This window comes from Perna viridis, chromosome 4 (assembly GCF_037379345.1).
Source record: "Perna viridis isolate PV_CMFRI_1.1 ecotype Kerala chromosome 4, ASM3737934v1, whole genome shotgun sequence".
NCBI lineage: Eukaryota > Metazoa > Mollusca > Bivalvia > Mytilida > Mytilidae > Perna > Perna viridis.
In genome coordinates, this window is record NC_142448.1 from 2643402 (window position 1) to 2670184 (window position 26783).

Genomic DNA, 26783 nt, shown 5'->3' on the forward strand with positions numbered 1-26783 from the left:
GATTTGACTAACTACCAGAGTTCCAACGTCTATCGAAGGGAAGCGAAAACCAAAGCCTTCATTTTTTCCAAAATGTCTTGGGGAGGACAACCTCCTCAACAATATGTAAGATATCTTATAAAACGATATAATGGAACACAAAATAGGAGGATTTATGGTATTGTGACTCAAACAGTCAAACCTACCAGTCTTCTCCTGTACACCTTTCACGTTGCGACTGTAGATAAGTCCATGACTTCTATCGCCTCACGTTAAGTATATACAATGTGACTTATTGTATCATTGTGCACCAAACTCTCTGTTAAAACATTTCAGGCAGAAATTTGTATTCAAGTACAGATGTAAATGACATGTACTTTCAATCAGGGACTTTATTGTGTGCAGGGACTGATCATTCTTAACAAAGTATATTTAATGTGTAAAAATAACTGTGCCTCCCTCCCCAGTCTTCATACTGATTAAACTTAAAGCCTATAAGATTTACATTTGACGTATACACATGTACATATGGGGGGAGGGGAAAAGAGAAATTATTTAGGATTTTATATATGTTACAAAATGGATTAACTGATAATATTATGTCAAAGTTATGATGTAAATACAGAGGAAGGATGTGTTCTCAAAACACTAAAATTCTAATAAAAATGTCAAAATTTACCTGTAAAAGTCAGTAATTACTTATTATTTATCACAGGGAAAATAAATGAAATTGGTCAACTTCTAGTGGAGTCTGAGTTGCTCATTTGCTTTTGTTACTTTGTATATATTATGTTAGTTACTTTTTGTTCTTTGTTGCGTATGTCTGTTTTCCAGGTCTGGTCTTTGTCCCTGGATTACATTCTTTTGATTACCACTAGAACCTAGTTCCCTTGATTATTCTTTCTAATCTAACAGTTAATTTCTTCAAACTCATTATTATGTAATAAAAAATATATCATTATAAACAAGTTTTTTTACTCATAACTGGTAGTAAATTCATATGGTTAAACAAACAGCACGACAAAATGATTAACAGCTTACTGGGGTATAGTTCGTATAATCATACTTTATGAACCTTTAAAAAGTGAATTTTTTACTTATTTGTATAAGGAGACCTAATTTGGAAAGGGAAAATATCTATATTCCTATTATTGAAATGAATAAGAAAATGCATGTTGTCATTCTCCAATCTCTTATCTTTAATTTGGGACATCACTTATCAAAATACATCCAGTGGTTTTTACAAACACCCTTAGCAAAGTTACCCTCTTTCCAACAGAGAAATATGAGAAAATTGGCTAATAAACAGCCAAATAGCAAAAGCAGTGTTCTATATAGATTATAACAAGTGACTTTTTCCTCCAATATACACTCCCTGCTTCAATACTGTCTCCATTTGATGGTTCGAATAGACTAATATAGAACCTATAAAACTGGTTATCCGCATGTTGTCCACTGGTGGAAACTTTACAGTTTTATACTAGACAATTGAAGATATCAGATTCGAAGGCTACAAGTACAGTGAAGTTATGTGGAAATATGTCTTCAAACATTAAAAGAGTAATCAAGGGAACCAATGTTATAGCGGTAATCAAAAGAATGCAATCCAGGGACAAAGACCAGACATGGAAAACAGACATACACAACAAAGAACATAAAGTAACTAAAATCATACATACAAAGTAACAAAAGCAAATGAGCAACTCAGACTCCACTAAAAACTGGGAGCATGGACCAGGTGTACCGGTAGGGTAAGCGTCCTCTGCTTACTGAAATAACTGAAATGATTTGATAATATATGTATCATTTAAAAAAATCCTGGCAGTAATCAAGTCAAGTTTCTGTTCCCTTGGCTACCATTGCAGTGTCATTCAATCTTACACCTGTTGACCACAATTGACCTTGATATAATTGAAGAATGTTTCTGGAATGGAAGTGAATGTGAAAGTTATCTATTATCTTTGCCAAGTAGGGGCATCACTACATTTCAGGATAACAAGCCAAATTAGAAAAGTAGGAAGCTTTTGAAATGCAGGATATGGTGTCGTGTACATGTATGACTGGGAATTGAAAGGCTAGATGCTAATTGTAACAAGAGAATATGTTACACCTTACAAAGGATGAAACCTTAGATCCCTTACCATAAAGAGATTTATCAAGAACAATGCAGAAATCTTCTTTTGCTTAAATATAACACAGATTTCTATGCTAACAAAATAGCTGAAGCTGGTGGTGACCAGAAACAACTTTACAGACTCACCTCTGTTCTAATGGGCAACAAACGTGAAATAATACTACCATCTCACAAAAGTGAAAAACAACTGTCAGATACCTTTTGTGATTTCTTCAATGGAAAAATCAAAATCAAAAAGATACGATACAATCTTTCTGCAACTGTTGATGGTGACAATTGTGATGTTTTTTGAACTGTTATCAAATTTGAAGGAACTCCTTTGACAAATTTCACTCCTGCTTCAACCAACAAAACTCATAAGATAGTTCAGTAAGCTTCATCAAAATCTTGTGAATTAGACCCAATACGGATGCTTCTTTCAAAATCTTGTCTAGACAGCATTGTCCACTTTATAACAGGGATTGTGAATGCCTTATTCATTGAACAAGTTATTCCTGAAGCGTTGAAGGAGGCCATTTAGCGTCCACTTTTTAAAAAAAGCAGGCTTGAACAAGGTGCACTTGTTGTTTTTAAATTTCATTTGGGAATGTTTATGGTATATAATTGTCTTTTTCAGCCTCTTGAAAATATTTTTGGCCATAAGCCTTCTTGTTTCCTTTTACAGTTCCTTCCCTACATCTTTGTCAGTTGGTGTTTCTTCAGTTTGCTTACAGAGTTGTTACAGTTGTATTCCTATGGAATAAACAGTCCTGTGCTAGCCTGGATTAAGACATATTTAACTAATAAATATCAGCATATTCCTTTTGGAAACATTTATTCTAATGTTATTTATCTGTAATACAGGGTTCTGTAGGATTTGTGCTAGGTCCTTGACTGTTCTGTCTTTTTTCAAAACCGATTGGTGGAAATGTCAACAACAAAACTTAGATTACAAGCAGATGATACACAGGTATACCTAGTCGTTGAAGCTAGAAAGCAATGGCATGACATATCAAATCACATGAAAGCGTGTCTATCTGATATTAGTGAATGGATGAGATTGAATCTTCTAAAAGTAAATCAAGATAAAACCAAGTTAATTCTGGTCAAACCCAAACATTGGGTCAAAGATTTCTCTGATTATCAGCTTTTTTTTTGATGGAACTGTTGTCAGCAATTCTTCATTTGTAAGAAATCAATAAAACACTTAGAATGGATAAGCAAGTTGGTTCCATCTCTAAATCATGCTTTCATTGGATCAGGAACATTGGATGTATCAGCAACTACATTACTGATGATGCTTGTAAGACCTTAGTTCAATCATTAATAACATCCCAATTAGACTATGGAAATGCCATTCTGTATTGTCTACCTACCAATCTTATCAACAAGTTACAAAGATATGAGAATACCTCAGCGGTATTGATATCAAGAACCAAGAAACATGATGACACTCTTTTCTCTCCATTGGCTGCCAGAACATTATTGGTGTCAATGATGACTCTGACACTCAGTTCTCACCATTGGCTGCCAGACCATTATTTGTGTCAATATAAGATTCTAATGCTTGTTTTAAATCACTTCATGACAGTGCACCCATCTATTAAAAAGAACTAGTTGGCTACTATATACTGACACATTCTTTTTGACCAGAGTACAGTGCACTGATTGAACTGCCTCATGTTAGAACTATAAAGTACTAAGATAGACATTTTGATAAGGCAGTGGCCATACTTTGTAATAGTCAACCTGGTGTGTTGAGGAACGAGAAATCTCAGTCATGTTTTCTAAAAGAATGTGAAAAGTCATCTATTTAGACTTGCCTATCCAGATTCTTATCCTTTTTCTCCTGTTTTCTTTTAAATTGACAATTACATGCTAATGACCCTAATATCATTCTTGCATGGTCATTGTATTTTGATGTCTTTAATATACAAAAATGTACTTGTATTTTTTAATATTTTAAAATTAATGCTTAGCCGTATTTTGGCTACAATTACATTTGTGAATTGTATTTTTTTTAGTAAATATATCAGAAATTAGTAGGATTTGTGTATTTTATGTGTTATTTTATAATCAGGCTTCCATAAATTATTTCCTAAGTTTTTTTTCCACTACTTTTGTAAACATGTATTAGTAGAAACAATTATCAAATATTCTTTGTAGGGTGGATATAGTGCCCCACCTCCCTATAACCAGGGTCCACCACCAGGACAAGGACCCCCTGCTCAAGCTCCCCCACCTAATCGTGGACAGTTGTATGGTGGCTATGGAAATCCCCCTCCACAACAAGGGTATCAGCAAGGTTATCAACAACCTCCTCCTTCTACATATGGACAACCAGGACAAATGCAACATGCACCACCCCAATCTTACAGTCAAAATCAACCACCAGGTGGATATCAGCAAGGAGGATATGGTGGGGGTGGTGGATATGGTCCACCTGGGGGATATGGTGCACCTGCACCTCCTCCTGGAGTTAGTCAAGACTTGTGGAACTGGTTTCAGGTATTGTTTTGGGTGATTATACATGTCTTGTTAGGTTTGACATACGTGAAGGGATTAAACATTGCTGTTAACAAGTTGCTTAAATTCAAACAGAAACCAGAGAACTTTTTTAAATATTAGGATTAGATAATCACAAGCATAGTGAATACCAGTGTTGGCACCAGGCCTTATAAGGTTGATGTATTTGTACTGCTTCATACTGCTGTATTTTTACTGCTATTTTCAAAAACGGAATTTATTGATTAACCATTATGATTTTTTTTATGTGTTTTGATAATGAGACAAAAAATCTGTGTTGTCATATAATGGTATGGTACTGTTGTCTTCACAATAGTTGATCAACACATAATGTTCATGCAATAAATTCAGCGAAGTATTAGTAGATTGACAAATAAAATTTTACCTCTAGCGTCCATACCTTAAAAGGAAATTTTGGGATTGATTATTGGGGTTATGGCCCTAACTGTTTTAGAATAAGGACCAAAAGGAGGCAAAAAAAAAAAAACAGTTTATAAAACTCTTCACCAATATCCTATTTCTTGACCACAATTTCAATGGTCATTGTAATTAACACGTTATTAGATAAATTTTTTTTATAGGTCCTGTTTTCAAGTTGGTCCAAATTGTCCAAAATTCAACATTTGATTGCAAACAAGTTGAATTCCTAGATGTTTTGTTTATAAAAAAATCCCTGGTGTTAAAATTGGTTCACATTGAGGTACAAAGGGAAAGCCTTATTTGAATTCACAAAAGATCAGTTTTCTGGGATATCCTGAACCTAGTCATTTACAATGTATTAATATTGTAATAGGTTAAATGCCTTATACCATTTTTTTTAAAAAAAAAAAACCTTCTATGATTAAGGGGTCAAAAGCAAGCATTGTATGTACCTCTCTGTGTAAGAATCATGCTATGTGTGGCACATGTTAATTCTCAAATATATTCAATAAATCTGGAAATCACCTGAAAAGCTATTTGAATTTATCCCAAATCATCTGTGACATAGATATTTTTTGACTGCTTATATCAAGAAAAAGTGCTTGAAAATTTTCCTGCCATTTTTTCATAGTGCATTTCAACTAAATTTGACCTATCAATATCTTAAAAAGGCAAATTTTACAAACATTTTGATGGTTATTTCTGGAGGTTATCAGGTATTAAAACTTGGTAAATGCAATAAAATCTCAGTGTTTTTTTTCCTTCATGTGCCACACCCTATACATGTTTTGCCTGATTCTTAGATGGAGAAGTACTTGACTACATAACTATAGTAAAAACAGCAATGTCATGACAAAGGGTTATTACAAATGTACTGAACTGATAAAATCTAGGCAGTAGTCTAAAGGAAAGTCCATATAACAAATAGCAATATGGGAAAAAAAAGAAAAAGTTAGAAAACCACCGCAATGGTCTTGACTTGGTACAGGCATTATAATGAAAGGTGGGTTAAACTCGGTTTTATAGCACATTTAACATCCTGCTTTCATTAGGTTCATTAATTTCCAATATATTCCAACACAAATGGGCAGCATCAAATTGCCACCAGTCAAAATCTGTAATACCAGTAGTCAAAAACCGTACAGAAGATATGAACAATAGATAAGTGAAAATATAAAGAACTAATTACAATAACATGATGTAATTCCTAATCATGAGTTTTTAACTTTCTGTACATCAATTTCACAGAGAATGAGGTTAAAGGTTGACCTACTGCCCGGGACAAGTAAACCTATCAAACAAGAAAAAGCCCTGAGGACAACTAAATTGTTTTCATATTTTAACATGCATAAAAAAGTAATAGATTTCTATTTTCATCAATTTGCCCTATATGACAAGGTTTATAAAATGTTAACGTCATAGCATGGTTCAAGATGAAATAATAATAATATACAAGTAAAAACTACAGATTCTGAATTTGTAGACATTATGGAAATCCATCATCTAAAATTTCTTTTATTTTTCAATAATATATTGATATTGGCAACAGTGTCGTCTTAAGAAGTTAAAATAGTCGCTACTTGCTCTGACATACTTTAACTGAGAATATAAATACCATTTGTAGGGCTAGCTGCTATATTACTGCACAAGTAAGGGAAATTTATAACTTTAAAATCAAAGTCGTCTCGTTTGTTACATATTTTTGTACTGAGATGACAACTGTAGTCATATTCAAGGTGAAGGTCTGAAAATGGTGTGCAGGAAGCTGTGTCAGTAGTCTGACAATAATTTGACTTATTGAATGGATCTCTTTGGACACTGAAATTGTATTACAAAGTGCCATACCACAAAAGGACGGTTGGGATTTCTACAGGGGTTAAAACTTGAACCTTGTAGGAATTGGGGCCAAAAAGAGACCAGAAACAAGCATTTTTCAGATGTCTGGACAATAACTTAAGTAAAAGTAAATGTTCTCTATGAAATGGTATTTTAAGATTCCATATCACCAAAGGAATTTGGATTGATTTTGGGGTTGTGGCTTGTGCCAAGTAAGAATAAGGGACCAAAACAAGAATTTTTTATTTGCTTCTGGATAATAACTTCAGTTAATGGGTTGCTTTGATATTGTACCACAAGGTACCATACCTAAAAAAACGTTTACATTGATTTTGGATGTTTTGACTGTAACTATTTAGGACTGAGGAGCCAAATTTGGAATCTGGTCAAATTCTTATCCTGTGTCAAACATCTAATAGTAATTTAAATTCAAAGCTGTGTCAGCTTTGTAAGATGTGTTTATACTTACCCCAAATTATTCAACCTCTGCAGTCAGATCAAACTTAGCCCTGCAAAACATTTTATAGAGTAACAGGACTTTATTGGTACAAAATTGGAATGATTTTAAGATTTCAGACTATAACTCAAAAACACTTGCAGCAATGTCCATAAAACTTTGGTAAAATGTTTATTTATATTAGTGTTTTTTTTTGTTGTTGTAAATTTCTTGTTTTTAAATCGCAAAGACAAAGTACAAAGTTCAAAAGTATAGTCGGTACATATAAAACATCACAATACAAGCTCTAATGAGCTTTTAAAATTGACATAAGCTTTGAAATGTTCTTAAATGTCAAGTATAAATTATTTTCAAAGAGGAATACACTTATTTTGCTAGTAATGTACAAATGTACAATATGTAAAAAATGTGAAATGGAAAAGAACATGAAAGTGTATCATCAATCGAAATAAATTATTCAAGTTTCAGCTTACTAAAACTTGTTATTTTTTTTAATTCTGAACCAAATCCATACATTGAGAAAATCATTGATGTTAAGTAGAGCATTGAATTTGCCTGGATGTTGAAAGCAATCCAAAATCAGTGGCATAGAATATTAGCAACTGAAGACTTCAGTCTTTGATTTCTGATAGTTAACTACTATTCATGGTAGGTTCCCTTTTACAGGGATGTTTTTGTTTTTATTTTTTTTTTTTGCTTTTTAGCTTTCCGCTATTTTAAATCTGTATATTTACTTCTGACTTTGCCAATTTCTGCTTTGCTTGTTGACCTTGTGAAATCATCCCTGGGCATTCTTTATTCCCTAATCAACGGTTGTAATTGGGATATTTTCCCATCGTCTGTCTGTTATATACTTAAAAACAGTCCAGAATCAACTGCAATCTGTAGATTTTCACCACAAATAGCACATATTTTTCTCAAACCTGCAATGTGTCTGGAACAAATTACATCTTGTTTGCCCTTTCCTGACTCCCATAGTAGATAATTACCGGGATAGGTAAATAATTTTGTTTTCCCATTCAGAACCCCCAAAAAATTAACATATAATATTTATGTTTACATTTCTTTGAAGGGTATGAAAAAATGCTTGCTCAAAGTTGAGTATAAAATTTTTGAAGATTTGCCTATTTTCTTGATACGTAGAGAATGGACAAACAAACGATGTCAATTTTGGCCTCAAATTTTTATTCCATAACATCCTGGTCTTTTGAAATATCTGAAATTATATTAATTTTTTCATAACCCTGCATTTTAGGGTCCATGTTGTCTGTCCATTCATTCAAACATCAACAGCTCTTTTGCTACTTTTCTCTGCAAGTACATACCGCAGCCACTTTGGCAGAGGTTTTATATAGGAATGAACACTTTATTAGCAGTATATTTTGACCATATGGTTACTAGGAGGGGTATCCTTTAGTGAGCAGTATTATAAGAGGATGACTTTGACCATATGGTTACTAGGTGTGGCGTCCTTTAGGCTAAAAACCACTAATTCCACTTTCCATAGGCTTCTATGCTAATTTCACAATATTCAATGACTTTTCTGGACTCTACCTTAACTTTAACCTGCAGAGGACTATATATCAGCATGATTCTACATATGTCAGCTCACAATCCTCAGAATGGCATGTGGGGTTAGCAGACTTGCAGTGCAGTACTGGTCACCGGAAGTGAAGGGTCTATAAATAGCATGGGAAATCCCAGTGTTTTCACAAGATAAGGGTATATTTAAAAATCATTATGGAGATTAGGCTTCACATCACAAGAAGCAAAATGCACCTATAAAATGTACAGAAATGTTTTTCCTGTCAGAAACTGTTTAATTTTTTTAAATAAGATGAGAACTTTTTTCACAGCACTATGAGGAACAGGGGTAATTTCTGCGTAGGACTATTTTTGCGTACGTTCCAAATGCTCATTGGTTGAATTGGTGGTCTGTAACCTAAACAGTCACTTTTTGTCTTAGAAAAAATAAATAACTATACAGGTATCTTCCTACACACATACTGAATGCATTTGCAAAGTTTCAGTGAAATGTGACAAGCACTTTTTTAAATATTTGATTTTTAAATATAGGGTAACCAAGTTGTGCGAGCAAAAAAGTGACAATATTCTACCATACTTAAATGCATTAAATATTTGCAAAGAACTTTTTCTGACTTTTCAAATAAAAAATATCAATCACAACTTGTTTTTTAACAATATTAATGAAGAAATAGTTTTAAAAGTAATCATTTTCTGAGAAATTGGTCTATTTTAAAAAAATTATTTCTGACATGCCTCCCCCTTTTTCTTGATCACATGTCAAAAATCCTAAATCTTTAAATTTTCACAAAAGGTGATATATTTGGCTTTAAATTTGTAAATACAGTGTTTTCACATTAAAACATGACCAGTAAAGGGCACCTAAAGCAAAAAAAGTACTCAATAATGGATTTTCCATGTTGCCATAGGGGAATGCTGATATGGCCTTAACCGCAGTAATGAAAGTGAGTTTTTCCTCATTTCTAACCTAATTTTTGCTCAAATCTACACAAAACTTGATTTCAAGTGCTTATTACCACCATATTTAGGTAAATATAGCCCTCAAAGTTTAATATTTGATATTTTTACTAAATTTTCTACACTTTTTACAAGATAGGACATAAAAATCAGCCAAAAAGACCAATTTTCCATAATTTGGACCTATAACTTAAAAAAATGCATATTTTAAAGGATTTTTGTAGTGTATTCCTCTCATGGCAAAGTTAACAAGATCTTCAAGTAGTTTAAAACTATTTCAAGAAACTTTTCATTTTGCCATAGCTTCTTCTTAAGGCTAAAAACCACTAATTCCACTTTCCATAGGCTTCTATGCTAATTTCACAATATTCAATGACTTCTCTGGACTCTACCTTAACTTTAACCTGCAGAGGACTATATATCAGCATGATTCTACATATGTCAGCTCACAATCCTCAGAATGGCATGTGGGGTTAGCAGACTTGCAGTGCAGTACTGGTCACCGGAAGTGAAGGGTCTATAAATAGCATGGGAAATCCCAGTGTTTTCACAAGATAAGGGTATATTTAAAAATCATTATGGAGATTAGGCTTCACATCACAAGAAGCAAAATGCACCTATAAAATGTACAGAAATGTTTTTCCTGTCAGAAACTGTTTAATTTTTTTAAATAAGATGAGAACTTTTTTCACAGCACTATGAGGAACAGGGGTAATTTCTGCGTAGGACTATTTTTGCGTACGTTCCAAATGCTCATTGGTTGAATTGGTGGTCTGTAACCTTTAGTGAGCAGCATTGTAAGAGGATGCCATACTTCGAGCATATGGTTACTAGGAGGGATATCCTTTAGTGAGCAGTATTGTAAGAGGATGCCATACTTGGACCATATGGTTACTAAGAGGGTTATCCTTTAGTGAGCAGTATTGTAAGAGAATGTCATACTTTGACCATATGGTTACCGAGTCATTACCTTAAGCAAGCAGTTATATAAGAGGATGCCATACTTTGACCTTGTGGTAACTGAGTGGGGTATCCTTTAGTGAACAGTATGTAAGAGGATGCCATACTTTGACCATATGGTTACTGGAGTGTGGCATCCTTTAGTGAGCAGTATTGTAAGAGGATGCCATACTTCAACCATATGGTTACTAGGTGGGGTATCCTTTAGTGAGCAGTATTGTAAGAGGATGCCATACTTTGACCATATGGTTACTGGGATGTGGCATCCTTTAGTGAGCAGTATTGTAAGAGGATGCCATACTTTGACCATATGGTTACTTGGGTGGGGTATCCTTTAGTGATCAGTATTGTAAGAGGATGCCATACTTTGACCATATGGTTACAAGGTGTGGCATCCTTTAGTGAGCAGTATTGTAAGAGGATGCCATACTTTGACCATATGGTTACTAGGAGGGATATCCTTTAGTGAGCAGTATTGTAAGAGGATGCCATACTTTGACCATATGGTTACTAGGAGGGGTGTCCTTTAGTGCGCAGTATTGTAAGAGGATGCCATACTTTGACCATATGGTTACTGAGTCAGTATCCTTAAGCGAGCAGTATTGTAAAAGGATGCCATACTTTGTTTACTGTTTTGTTATGAAAAATGAAAGGGAAGGTTTAATGCTGAATAAAGTTACTTATGTATCCATTGTATGTAGAAAGAGATTATTATAACTATAATATATGCAGTTTTCAAGATTCTTCCATTTTCAGGCAGTTGATCAAGATGGATCTGGTAAAATTTCAGCCACAGAGTTACAACTTGCATTACTAAATGGCAATTTCTCTCCATTTAATCCAGAAACTTGTCGACTAATGATAGGAATGTTTGATACTAACAAGTAAGATATCCTCTTATTACAGGCAGTTGATCAAGATCGGTCGGGTAAAATAACAGCAATAGAATTACGCCAAGCCCTAATGAATGGAAACATGACACCTTTTAATGAAGAAACTTGTCGTCTAATGGTTGGGATGTTTGATAAAAGCAAGTAAGACCCTTGTTATGGCTTGTACAAAATGTATAGCATGCCTTAGTGTAGATTTGTAACAAAATTTCCCCAAAGCACTCATAATTCATTTAAGAATATCAGGATAGCCATCAGAGAATGATTTTAAGGATCCTTTGCTGTATATATATATATATAGTTACATGATTTGTCATGTCCTTTAATTACTATTTTAGTATTAACCTAAGAAAGAACCCCCTTTGATCAACTGTATTATTTGTTTCTGTATATTAAGATTATCTGGGGTTTTAATTATCATTCTCCTTATGATAATCATTTTTTATAAATAGAAAATTTATATTATGATGGATTTTTTCAAAATGGTAACCTCTTTTTATTTTAGTCAGAATTGACTAGAATTGCCCATATATATATTATAGTCAATGCTGAAAACACTATTTTATCATTACTCATTAATCTATATTTCTTAGTTTTGCAGTGTTCTGTCTGTTTTTTTACAAGATATTTAAAGAATGAAAAATCTACACTAGTGAAAAATATTTGAAGCTAACTTGTTGAAACAGCTATTGCTTTACCTCATAGTACATGTTAGCTAACTACCAAAATAGTACTAACAGTGCAGCATTAGTCTCCTTGGAACAGTTTTTGAAAACAATCTCAAATCAAGATTTTCATTTATCTTCCTCCACTGAAATTCCACTAACAGAGATTCCTTTAAATTGAAGATAGATTGATTGATTGATTGATTGTTAGGGTTTAACACCCGAGCAGCAATATATCTGCTATATTCAGACGATGAACATGAAATGATGATGAAATGAAAAATGGGATGGGACACAAGGATAATGGGGTTGACAAATTTTGATTGCCACTGGAAATTTGGAGAGGTGGTAGGGTCGGACAATTCAACCTCCTGTGGCAAAGCCCTATGGTTCCTACTCCGAGAGAACACCACAGAAGGGTTCTTTAACATGTAAGGAACGTGGTATCTTTCCCAACACAACATGGTCAGGTTTTCCATATTATGGCCTGACGACCCCACATGTAACATGCCAAGGCAACCCCATTCCACCACCTCTGGCACACAACCCTGTTGCTCTGTGGGCAGAGTGCCCTAGGCCCCGGCCAGGGTTCTAAGCACTATTTAGTTGCCTTTTACAACAAGCTTAGTGCTGCTGTGGGCCTATTCTTTTGACATCCGGACCCTCACCGGGCAATTCAACTCAAGAATTTCAGGAAATCTTCCCATTGAGATTATTTTATGCAGTCTGACCTTGGTTTCATAAAAAAAAATTTCTGATGTTATAAATCACGCTGAAATTCTAAGTCCAGTTAAGAGGCAGTTAATCAGGTCATAGTCATACTATCAAGGTGGAGCCAACTCTATTCCCTTAATTTACCTTTTATACTTCTTGTATGGCAAAGTCTTCCACTTTCTGTAAGGATAACATTTAGAGTTAGTACTGGTGTACCAGTTTGATTTGAATCCTTTTTTTCTCAATGAGAGTGATTCCTTGTAACTAGAGCCTCTATATTATACTTCCCCTCCCCCCTCAACGAGTAGGTGGTATATTGGAAACACCTTGTCCACCCGTCATTCCATCCAAATTTTGTCACATTTATCTTTGCTCCCAATGGATTAATTGATTTCAAATTTGGTGTGTGACTTTATACAAGGGGGAATGAATTATAAGTGATTTTTAGCTCACCTGTCCAAAGGCCATGTGAGCTATTGCCATCACTTGGTGTCTGTCGTCGTTGTCATCCACTGAAACTACTTGACCAATTGAAACCAAACTTGGTATGAATGTTCCTTGGGGTATCCTGCATAGAACTGATATGGGGATTTTTGATCCATCGAAAAACATGGCCGCCGTTACAAGAAATAAAACATAGGGGTCAGACAATAGTTTTTCGCATATATCTCCAAAATGGTTAGATAAAGCTCAATCCTGACCAGGTAAAAGTGTTTAGCATAATGAGATCTATCTGCAGTCAAATTTTCATTGTAATCTGTTGGAGTTATTGCCCTTTTTCGACGTTTTTTTGCTATTTTTATTGTTATTTCTTTCAAAAATCTTCTGCTCTGACACTACTTGACCAATTGGAACCAAACTTGGTATGAATGTTCGTTGGGGTATTCTGCATAGAACTGGTGTGGGGATTTTTGATCTGTCAAAAAACATGGCTGCCGTTACTAAAAATAGAACATAGGGGTCAGACAATAATTTTTTGCATATATCTCAAAAATGGTTATGTTTAGTTCATTCTGAAAGGGGTAAAAGTGTTCAGCATGATGAGATCTATCTGCGGTCAAATTTTCATTTTAATCTATTAAGCCATGTTGGAGTTATTGTCCTTTTTCGACATTTTTTTGCTATTTTTAATGTTATTTCTTTAAAAAATCTTATTCCTCTGACACTATTTTACCAATTGAAACAAAACTCGGTATAAGCATTTTTTAGGGTATCCTGCATAGAATTGAAGTGGGTTTTTTTGATCCGTCAAAAAACATGGCCACTGTTACTAAAAATAGAACATAGGGGTCAGACAGTAGTTTTTTGCATATATCTCCAAAACGGTTAGGTTTAGCCAAATTCAGTAGCTGAAATGATCCTTATTTTTAGGACTACAAAAGTCTTCAGGCATAAAATTTGTCAGACGCCTTCTTCTAAGAGTTATTGCCCTTGACAGGGGAAAATGACAGTGTTTTTTTTTTTTTTTCAGTTTTCAGCCAATGTCTTGAAAACTATGATAGATTTAGACTTTCATTTACTGAAATGATCCTTATAATAAGTCCTGTCGAAGTTTTCTCGAGTCAAAACTGTTGGACAACTTCTTGTTTAATTTATTGCCCTTGAAAGGCAAAATGGAACCAGGTAAGCGATTCAGGCTCCTTGGAGCCTCTTGTTGTACTGTCCACAACTTCCTGTTTTGTTGAACATTTTTTTGCTATATGGACTGATTTCCTCACAGATACCTTGACTCCCAATTGTTTTATTGGTTTCAACTTTGATGTGTGGCTTTATATAGATGGAGCATACGTTAGAAGTGGTTTTGGGTGCTGTCAAATTTCAACTTCTGTGCAAATGGGGGTTAGCACAACAACATGTGCAAACTTATGTTAAAGTTATCATTACATATGAAAGTACTTACAAACCTGCAGTCATATTAAGAAATATACATTTACAACTGGTACTTTTACTTTAAGAATGGATGACTGAAGGTACCTATTAAGCTTATATCTAGAAAGACTTGTTCAGTCAGTTGTTATCTATACAGTATTGTGTTCTTTATTAACATTTCATATTATCTATAATGGCTCATCTGACCAAAAGGAAATGTAATCGTTGGCTTTTATTTATTTTGTTACTTTATTCATCGTTATCAACTTATCTTAGATAATTTGTTCTGAAACTTTAGAAAGATTTAAGTCTAACTAAGCATTTTCACTGGCCACTAAAGGCATTAATGGTTCATTTTGTTCAACCTTTATTCATTATAGTTGATTTTAATATTTCTGTTTGATGACTTTGGATGCACTGAATTCATTCAAAGGGTTTCAGATATTGTTTAAGATTTTAAGACACTGATGTGATGAAATGCTCTGTAAATTATTTGTTTATTTAGCAAAATGAATTTGTTTTTCATTTTTAGGGATGGTACAATAGATATCAGTGAGTTTGCAGCATTGTGGAAGTATGTGCAGGATTGGAGAGGATGTTTTGAAAGGTATGTTATTCATATATCTCTATCAAGGAAGACAAACTTGGTATGTCATCATTGCCTACATTCAGATTTTATCCCCTCTCAATGAGTGGATGGTATACTGGAATCTCCTTGTCTGTCTGTTATTCCGTCCATCAGGATTTAATGGCAATTATCTTGGCTCCCAGTATATGGATGGATTTCAAAATTTGGTGTGTGGCTTTATATAAATGGGGCATATGTTGTAAGCAATTTTCAGTTCTGTCTGCTACCAATTTCTTGTTTCATAGTTCTCTGCCATTTTTATATATTTGTATGGCACTGTCGTCTGTTTCATCCTTGTAGCCTGTAGACACTTGGTTTTCATGCCATAATTTGAGCATTGGTTGGTTGATCTTGGTAAAATGTTGTAACAAGGTTCCAAACCACAAAAGGAAGGTTTGTAATGATTTTGGGGTTGATAACCCCAACCGTTTTAGTATTTTGGAGCCAAAAAGTGGCCTAAAACAACTATTTCATAGAATTCAACTACTGTGAAAACACTTCAATTTGTGGATACCAATTTCCCTGGCTTAAGGAAGAAACATGAGTTTGTGGATTATTGAATTTCTGGTTTTGAGGTTTTCAGTAACCCATCAATGGAAGTTTGCATTCGTTGGAAATCAAATATTGTGGTTCGGCCTACCCATGAAAAGCATAAAAATTTGTACCCCACGAACAATAGTATTTCCACTGTATATAGCTAGAGTTAAAGTTTAGGAATGTCTATACTACTGTTCCACAATATTCTATACCACAATGGTCATACAACGATTGATTTCAAGGATGAAAACTTAAAATTTAGAAATCAAGGGCCAAAAAAGGGGCCAGAAACATGCATTTTCCTGAAGTCTAGACAATAACTTAATTTTTATTTATTGTTGGTCCTATTTCAAAATTTTTTTATTGGATTTTTCTGAAAATCCGTGCCTGTGTTTTTCAAATAGATTTCAGATACCTCTTACGGTTTTTGAGTTATAAGGGGTCAAAGGGGCCACACCTCAAAAAAACAATTTCCTCTGGCCATATGATCTTATGCCATCACTTGGCACCTGTCTTTGTCGCGGAAAAAATTTCAAAAATCTTGTCCTCTGTATCAGCTAGACAGACAGGCTGTAAACTTGACATTGTGCACAAATTGACCTTTAGGATTTATGATCCATTAAAAAACATGGCCGCTGTAACTAAAAAAAAACATAGGGGTCTGAAGGCAAAAAGGCTGCCTTTTGCAAAATTCTGGCGGAGAGTAATATTGTTCAGCATCAAGAGATGTACCTATGCCAAAATTTTCGAAACAATTTGTCAACTGATGTAGGAGTTATGGCCCCTGAAACAGCTTTTTTGGTATTTTTTGCATATACAACTTTGAAAATCTTCTTCTCAAAAACCATGTTACAAATTCAATGAAAGTTGGCATAATTGTTTCTTAGGGTTTCCCCACACAAAATGACTGTTGGGATTTTTGATCCATGAAAAACATGAACATAGGAGTCAGAAGGCAGTTGTTTGCAAATTACTCAAAAGTTGTTGCCTTTATCAAAATTCTGGCAGGGTTATATTGTTTAGCATCATGAGACGGAACAATGCTGAAATTTTCAAAAAATTTAATCATTTGATGTAGGAATTAAGGCATTGAAGCATTTTTTTTTGCCATTTTTTTTGCATGTGCAACTTTGAATATCTTTTTCTTCAAGCCATAGTACAGAATTCAGTGGGAGTTGACATATTTTTTCTTCTTCTTTCTGCACAATATGAATGTTGGGATTTTAATCTGTTAAAAAACATGGCCGCCATTACTAAAAATTATAATATAGGGGTCAGAAAGCAGTTTTTGCAAATAACACAAGATAGTTGACTTTAGCAAAATTTTTGTAGGGTAATATTGTTCAGCATCGTGAGACCGACCAATGCTGAAATTTTTTAAACAATTTGTCTACTGATGTAGGAGTTATGGCTCTTGAAAAAATTCTTTTTTTTCCCACATGTACATCTTTGAAAATTTTCTTCTTTAAAACCATTTATTGAAAATTACCTTATCGATTCTTTAGTATATTGTGCTAATGACTTATGATTTTTAATCTTTGAATAGATATGGCTGCCTATACTAGAAACGGAACATAGGGGTCGGAAGACAATTTTTTGAAAATAATTCAAAACTGTTGCCTTTAGCAAAATTTTGGTTCAGGTAATGCTATTAAAAGTATTTCCTGCATTGGACAATCCATTTAATTATAACTTATCCTGTTTTATTCCTCAAGTTTTTCCAATGACCAAATGGTTAACCAGGTGAGCAATTCAGGCTGTCTTGGTCCTGTTTTGAAAAAAAAAAGAATTTATTGGATACCTTATGAAAATCACTGCCTGCATGTTTCCAGTGAGATTTTGGATATCTTTAAGGTTATAGGGGTCAAAGGGGCCACACCCAAAAAATCAACTTTTTACTTTTTGGTCTGATTTTGAAACTTTTTAATTGAAATTCAAGATTTGTGCAATATTGTGTCCAAACCAGTTGTTGTGTCCAATATGAATTGCAAGTCCTTTTGCTTAAGTGTGTCAAAAACTAATACTGTGTCCACACTTGCCCCAACTGTTCAGGGTTCAACCACTGTGGTCATGTAATGCTGCACCCTGCAAAGCCTTTTTATTCATTATAAGAAATGATAAAGGATATTTTCGTCACAAAAATTCCTGCTCCCAATGGATGGATAAATTTCAAATTGATGTGTGGCTAACTATTGATGTAGCCTACATTGTAAAGCCGATTAGGTACTGTCCTTTATCAACATCCTGTACAAGTTGGAGTACATTCCAGTATGACAACACATAGGCTGTACAAGTCAGGGTGTACCTAACATTACAACACGTGGGCCTGTACAAGTAGGGGTATACCTAGCAAGACAACATATAGGCTTGTACAATTGAGAGAAAACCTAGCTGGACAACATGTAGGCCAGTGCAAGTCGGGGTATACCTAGCACTACAACACATAGGCCTGTACAAGTAGGGGTATATCTAACTCAACAACACATAGGCCTGTACAAGTAGGGGTATACCTAACTCAACAACACACAGGCCTGTACAAGTAGGGGTATACTTAGCAGGATAACATGAAGGCCTGCACAAGTCGTGGGTATACCTAGCACAACAACACATAGGCCTGTACAAGTAGGGGTATACCTCACTCAACAACAAATAGACCTGTACAATTAAAGATTTTTCTAGCATGGCAACATGTAGATGCAAGTTTTATTTTATTTGTTTATGTGGCACAAATTGTTATTCTTCCTTTCATAGAGTTCTAATGAAGAGACAATATGTGTTTTAGTAAAAACACCAAATTTCATATTCTGAACAATATTCTTTTGTGAAAATTTGATATTTTTTATAGAACCTGTAAATTTTATTGATTGATTGATTGTAGTGAGATATTGCCATCACCAGGCATACATTGTCATTAACATTTTATTCAAACATCTTCTTTGAACTACTGAACAAAATTCAATGAAACTTGGCATGATTGTTCCTTAATACTTCATGCATCATTGATCATAATAATGTTTTTGATTTTTGATTTGTTGAAACACATGGCTGCCATTACTAAAAACAGAAGATAGAACATGTCTCCAAAACCATTAGGTATAGCCAAATTTTGACATAGAGTAAAAGTGCTTTGCATGATGAGATCTATTTGTGGTCATATTTCATTGTTAATTTGTTGTCCCGTGTTGGAGTTATTGCCCTTTTTGACATTTTTTCGCTCTTATACTATTTCTTTCAAAAATCTTCTCCTCAGAAACTACTGGGCAGAGTTCAGTGAAAATCGATATTATTGTTCCTTAAGTATGAGCTTTACGAATTTTTATCTGAGAAAATTATGTTCATTTTTACAAAGATAGAATGTTGCTTATCAATCCAGGTGAGCCATTCAAGCTCTTTAGAGGCTCTTGTTATTATACCCCCATTTAGCGTATTTAGCAATGGGGGTGTCCATCCTTCCATTACACAGGGAAGTCCCATCTCTTACCTGTTACTCCTACTATACCACTGAATAGAATTGAATAAGACTTTCACAGAACCTTTATTACGTGTTCCCATTGTGCACCTCCTATTTTAGATTTTGATCCAAATCAATATGGAGGTCAGAAGGTACATGTTATTAAAAGAGGAGTGGAGAGTTAGTGAGATTGCTCAGTTTTTCTAATTTTTATGCCCCCACTACAAACTGTCGGGGGGTGGGGGGGTATTAATTTACTGCTGTTCGTCTGTCCGTCCTGATTACACATGATCATGGCTTGTCCGGCTATCTCCTAATACAGTTTTTTAACTACATATAAAATATTGTACAGGATATTTCTACACATGATGAAGGTGTGCAGGGCCAAAGGATTTTGATTTTCATGAAATATTATGGATATTGGTGATAGTTACACTTAGTCATTTTACTCTGAAATAAATACATGGATCATGGCTTGTTCGGCTATCTCCTTGTACAGTTTTTGAAATACATCTTAAATATTTTACAGGATATTTCTACACATGATGAAGGTGTGCATGGGCCAAGGGATTTTGATTTTCGTAAAATATTACGGAAATTGGTGATAGTTATACTTAGTCTTTTTCATCAGAAATAGGGCTATATGGCTTGTACGGCTATCTCCTTCTGTAGTTTTTGCACTACATCTAAAATATTTTTTGCAGGATGTTACTACACATAGTGATGGTGTGCAAGGTCATAGGATTTTGATTTTTGTGGAATATTACGAAACTGGGTGATAGTTGGACTTTGCAATTTTTGTCAGAAGTATACCCCAAGCAACAAAGTTAGGGATTTGTTATTGGGGATATTAACATTTTTTATGTGTTCGTCAGTCCATCCATCAGTCCTCTTTCTAATCACAACTAGTCTGACACTATTGAACAGAATTTCATGACACTATATAGCCAGGATACAATATATAGATATGCATATATTTAGGAAATTCTGATCCACAAATTGATCCCCAAATTTTACAAGTTACGGTACTAGTACAGTTTGTCATTGCAAGTCTTGGCAGGATTGAGCTGAACCAACAGGCAATTAGTATCACAAGTCTTGGAAGGATTTCTGAATTTGGAAATCATGTCTTTATACAAAAATAAACATGTTCTTAATTATGCTAATCTAGGGAGCGGGGGCATCATTGGTGTCTTACAGACACATTTGATTTACTAAAAAAAATCACTACTAACAAATGACACGGGGGCTCCTGTGACAAACTGCACTTGTAGTTTATCAAAATGTGTCAAGCTCATATAATATTGAAATGTTGGTTTTCATTATTCTTGGTATGATGTTGCAGATTTAACCAAAGATCTATACTATAACTTACACAACTAATACAAAGAGTTCGTTTACAGGTTTGATACAGATAGATCTGGTAACATTGATGCTAACGAATTAGGAAATGCATTTAGAACATTTGGTTATAATTTGTAAGTACAACTTATGATAATCAGTCAAATATCAAGACTACATACAAGACTTTTAATTTTTACATTTAATGTGTATTTTAGAACAAAGATGATTACAAGAAAATCAGTTTAGTAGGAGATCAGGCCTGAGTTTAATAAAATTCTCAAATTAAGATTTTCCTCAAATCCTTGAGTTTTTCTAAGAGCTTCAATTACAAGAGATTTGATAGCTTAAATGAATGATAAAGGATTAGAGGATAATCTCAACTTGAGATTTTTATGAAACAAATACAAGTTGTGACATCATTGATTTTTAAACCAATCAAATGCACTAATTTAATATCCTCAAGTAAATGCTTTATCCTTGTCAGTAAATACTCTACAGAAACATTATCAGGAAATAAGTTTATTTGGACTAGTTTTCTATTCTCATTGGAGGAGAAAATTATTGTTGAATGATCACAGTTCTGTTTAGGAAGTAGAGTCCTAGCTATGAGAGGAAACAGGAAGTATTACTCAGTAGAGTCTCTCACTGTTCTAGTTAGGAAGTGATTCATCTCTCAAAAGGGATTACTCCTACAAGAATTATGTTTACCTTCAACCCCAATCAAACTATTTGACAATTTTGGCTACACTAATTTCAGAAACCCCAAAGAGTTCCATGGTTTGTCAGACTAAAATCAGGATAGTAGTGCTTCAAAAAGATAAATCTTTAATTTATGTTGATTACAGTTTAAAGGACTTTGTCTTTAAGTAGACGTATCAAACTCCTACTGTTTTAGGCTATGACTTTCTAAGAAAATAATACCAAAATAAAGATGGGTTGCATTTTTGTGCCTTTGTGAATTATGTTACATGTCACATGATTAGAGTTGAAAGGACTTTCAGTCACTTTTTTGCAGGTATGCAAGGAAGCCCCTTGGAAACATTCTAGTTTTTTTTTTTTTTTTTTTTTTTTATTCATTTTAGGTCACCTCAGTTTAGCCAGACTGTGATAAGAGTTTTTGACAGGAGAGGTTTACAGACAATAAACTTTGATGATTTTATTCAAGCTTGTGTTATGTTGAAGACTTTAACAGATAAATTTCGTGTCAAAGATCAGCAACAAAGAGGTGTTGTTAACATATCTTATGAGGAGGTGAGATCATTACAGGGAATTTAACATGTGGTATATGTCATATACATTTTAATTTCTTCTTTTGAATTTCAAATTTGCACTTGATAAGTATGTTTATTGCACATGACAAGTCATTCCCATTATAGTCTGTTTATTGCACACGATGAGTCATTACCATCACAGTTTCTTTGTTACACATGATGAGTCATTACCATGATAGTCTGTTTATTACACACGATAAGTCATTACCATCTTAGTTTGTTTATTACACACGATAAGTCATTACAGTCATAGTCTGTTTATTACACATGATGAGTCATTACCATCTTTAGTCTGTTTATTTATTACACACGATAAGTCATTACAGTTATAGGTGAGCCATTATCATATTAGTCTGTTTATTACACCAGTAAGTCATTACCATCTTAGTCTGTTTATTACACCAGTAAGTCTTTACCGTCATAGTTTGTTTATTACACACGATAAGTCATTTCCATCTTAGTCTGTTTATTACACGATTAGTCATTACCATTTACTCTATTTCTGTATTCACTTATTGAACTTATTTCTTGGAATATTTGTCTATAGTTTACTGTAGATGAGTCGTTGTTTTATATTTCAGTTTTTGGAGATGGTATTAGACAACACAATCATGGCTGTCAAATGAGTCTGTGATATTTACTGTGGGATCATAATTAACTTCCTGGTAGTGCTTCATTCTTGGTAATTATAGTCAAAGAAATACTTCCGAAACAGTTTTGTCCTGTATGATCATGAAGTTGTGATTGTATTTTTTATCAATGTCAAACCTTTATATGATTGTAATTTTTTTTTAATTTGTAATTTTATTTACCACAGGAATCAATTTTTATTAGGTAATATCAACTCTAACAATAATAAACTGAAAATAAAAAACCTGCCTTTTAATGTTTTAGAGGATTTTTTTGTATTTTCATGACTGTGGTTATATTTGGAATGTATGAAAAAACTTCACCTTGTATTCCTTAAAGCATATTAATCAGTAGAACCACAATTAAGGTCAATATCTAGAAAAATACACATCTATTCATGTTTGTTTGTATGTTTGTTTGTAAATCTATATCTGAAAAAAAACATGAAACTTAGCAGAAACATTGTGATTAGAATTACCTGTTCCACATATGTATTAAATCTCCCACTTCTGATATTTTGTTAAAAATTAAACAGACATCTGCTTACATGCCTGTGTCAGAGTGAGATTTAAAGCCACATTCAGAAATTTTCCCCCTCTCATTTGAATTTTCTGCTTAAAAATTTAATGAATTGCTTCTTGTCAAATCATTTTTATCTCTAACCACGGATAAATATAAAATAAGAGATACTTTCGATTTTGATACTGACAATATCATGTGGAATATTTGGACTAGCACATGAGTGTGAGTTGAGATTTTCTACATGATATTGTCAGTATCAAAATTGAAAGTAACTTTTATTCTGTTTATTGGTTATTTTTTATCATTTTAATATACTTTTGGCAAAAAATTTAGCATTGCAACTACAAACTGTTGGTGTGTGACGTCATGTTCATTCAAAACTCTTAAGAATGTCTAATGATGTCACAATTAGTCGCAATGTTTGATGAATATTTTTTAATATATTGGCATGTATGTGAGATGGAAAAATATCAGTCAACTAGATCAAAGGAAAAAAGTACAGACCGCTGATAAAGACCATTACTGTTGTTGTAATGTAGGCAAATATTGTTTGTCATCATTCAGGGGAGAGGGTAATATTGTCACAGTGAAATTGGATTTTTGAAAGTTCAAAAAAGGTCTGTTGCTTATCATATAACGTGTCTTGAAAACAAAACCACATCAAATATGGTTAACACCTATGCTTGTTTCCCCATAGCCATTGTTGGGAAAATATTCTATAAAAACTCAATTTCATGAACAAAAATATTTTAACATGCATTTTTTAATGAAATCTACAATTTTCTGTTGGCGGTTTTGGAGGTTTATTCATTCATATTCATGTACAATAATTTCATCTGCAGGTCAGCTTGGCACTATTGTGCTGTTGACAATTGTAGAGTTTTTTTTTTTATTTACAAATAGTAAATGACTGAATACCAACCCAAAGAATTAAATAATTGTTAATTTATCATTTCAATCATACATCTAATTAAAAATATATGGTTTGGTTTCCCTGCATTGACTTTGTGGAAACCAAAATAACTACTATATTATAAAAGTATATAAAGTTATGTTAAAACATATGGATTTATTATATATTTGTTTGTGACCACATTTGTTATTCATAAAGAATTGCTACTTGAGAATATTTGCCTTAATTATCACATGTGCATCTGTTGGAGCATTATATGATTTAACAAAAGCAAAAGTAATCTGTAAGGTAATGTCCTAAATATTGACCAGTTGGATGGAACCTTCAATAAACATGATGTATTGCCAAGTATTAATGTTATATCTATTGGTACCAATTTTGTCATTTATTTTTAAAATACTGCAATGTTACTTTTTTTACTTTTGTCTAGCTTATAACATGTTGTATTACCAAATACCAATGCAATATCTTATTGGTACATGTACCAATTTTGTCATTTATTTTGATACTTTATGTTACTTTAGTCCACCTTATAACATGATGTTGTGCTTTCCTATCAGGGTTTGATTCACTTTGTCTTCGTGGTTTTAATTCTTGATATGGTCTTTTTATTGGACCTTGATTTCCTAAAATGAATATCTCTCTTGTTGACAAAATGGATAAAAAGAAACTCTTACTCATCATTCTTAATGTTGAATATGGATTATCTCCCTTTGAATTACACACCTTGAGAGACAATCAGGAATCTTCCTGGTATTCAGTTGATTGTCATTAGGTCAGTATTACTTTGCTCTTCATAGAGTTTAATTTGACAGGAATACTTGTTATTGTAGATGTGATAGATCCTGTTTCAAGCATTTTGTAGTCTCTTTCCTAGAGATTTGAAGTGTTTATTTCTACCTGTTCATTGTTTAGTTTGGTACATTGTATCTCTTTTTTAGATGTTATGTTGACATGGAATGTGGTTCTCTTTGTAATTAGTGTTATCAATTAAGATTATGCTCAAGTAAATTGAAGTAATAACATTCCTTTATGTTGAAAAATTAGAATGTACTTGAAGTTAGTATATTGTTTGTGAATGTGTGAATCTTAGAATAGTGATTGATTTCATTTAGTTTCTTCTATAACATTCAATACCCTATGAATTTTACACTTTAAGGTGATAGATAAAACTGATCCTGTGTAATAACATTCAATACCTTATGATATCTTAGTAATTAAACTGATTCTGTGTAATCGGCTCATTCATTCATGTCATTATCCATACAACCTTTCACAATATATTCAGTATACATGTAAATCATGATGTAGTGCCATTTGAAAATTAAGGGATTTTTGTTTTGTTTTTAATTACAGGTAAAAATATTTTAAAACATAATGTACTCATGTTGAATGAAGGGATTTTCCTTCAATTTATATATTGCTATTTATAATTTTTTTACCTATCTATCAGTATGTAAATGAAATATAATAAAGACAGATTTTAAACATAATTTTTGATATTTACCATTTTATGTTTTAATTGGTAAAACAATGGGTTTCTCTTTTCTTCTCATTGTTTCCTTATGGTTTTAACCAGATATAACCAACCTCTGACATTCTCTATTGTCATAATAATTGTCCTACAAACCTCTTACATCCTCTATTGTCATAGAGTCCTCCTACAAACCTAGAATCATGTGTATTGTGACAAGACTTTGCATTGTTAGGGTATCTATTTCAAATCATAGGTTATTCAAGTGTCATTGCTGTTTTTATTTAACCACCAAAAAATTTTAAGTGGTATAATGGCTTGATGTTGTTGTCTGTGTTCATAGAAATTTCATGTCTGAACCATAACTTGAGTAACACACATATCTGGACAATAACTGGAGTATCACACATATCTAGACATTAACTTGAGTATCACACATATCTGGACAATAACTTGAATATTACAAGGTGCAATATCACAAATGGAAGGCTGGGATTGACTTTGGGTGGTTAAGACTGGGACTGTTAAGGAACCAACATTTTCATTTTGTCAGGACAAATTAATCTCGATTGATAGGTCTCTTTGAATTTGTACTACAAGGTGTCATACTACAAAAGGAAGACTGTGATTGAATTTTGGGTTTGTGACTTGAATGGTTTAGAAATTTGGGGCCAAAAACAAGCATTTTCATTATGTCAGGACAGTAACTTGAGTAAATGTGAATGAATCTCTTTGAAATTCTACCACAAGGTGCCATACCACAAAAGGGAAGTTTATGATTGAATTTGGATGTTGTGACCTGGAACAATTTTTTTTTTTGCATTTATCTTTAAACTCTTATGTGATGAAATAATCCTCACGATAATGCCATCAGATGTGTTAATTGGGGTAAGGTAAATATATACTTTTAGGTGCAATACCCCTTGAGAAATGAATTTTGCTGGTTTCTTTTTATAAATCTAAAACTGAGTCTGTTTTACAGATATTAAAATAAAGTCTAGAGGGATTTTAATCATTCCCTAAGAAAAGACCAGACCCATACTTTATTTAACCTCAGACACATGTGTACAAGAGGACAAGAC

The 26783-nt window shown here is 33.4% G+C and overlaps 1 protein-coding gene across 2 annotated transcripts; it reads left to right on the forward strand.

Moving 5' to 3' along the window:
- On the forward strand, nt 1–25720 carry LOC148618441 (programmed cell death protein 6-like). Of its 2 annotated transcripts, none has more exons than XM_088577372.1 (7): nt 1–105; nt 4259–4600; nt 11700–11827; nt 15464–15538; nt 20951–21025; nt 21974–22142; nt 22744–25720. In XM_088577372.1, exons 1-7 carry the CDS (start codon nt 73–75, stop codon nt 22786–22788), a joined length of 867 nt encoding a protein of 288 aa, XP_088433498.1. In that variant the 5' UTR covers nt 1–72; the 3' UTR covers nt 22789–25720. The 2 variants fall into 2 exon arrangements, with proteins under 2 accessions (XP_088433498.1, XP_088433499.1); XM_088577373.1 differs by lacking the exon at nt 11700–11827 and adding an exon at nt 11550–11677 and having other exon boundaries at nt 7–105.
- The last annotated feature ends 1063 nt before the right edge of the window (nt 25721–26783 follow it).

What these genes read in the sequence shown, in the direction of transcription:
- LOC148618441 (XM_088577372.1), top strand. Translation starts at nt 73, where the DNA reads ATGTCTTGGGGAGGACAACCTCCTCAACAATAT. An exon ending in ACTTGTGGAACTGGTTTCAG is followed by an intron (nt 4,601 to 11,699) that starts GTATTGTTTTGG and finishes CTCTTATTACAG; the next exon opens with GCAGTTGATCAAGATCGGTC. An exon ending in TGGAGAGGATGTTTTGAAAG is followed by an intron (nt 15,539 to 20,950) that starts GTATGTTATTCA and finishes GTTCGTTTACAG; the next exon opens with GTTTGATACAGATAGATCTG.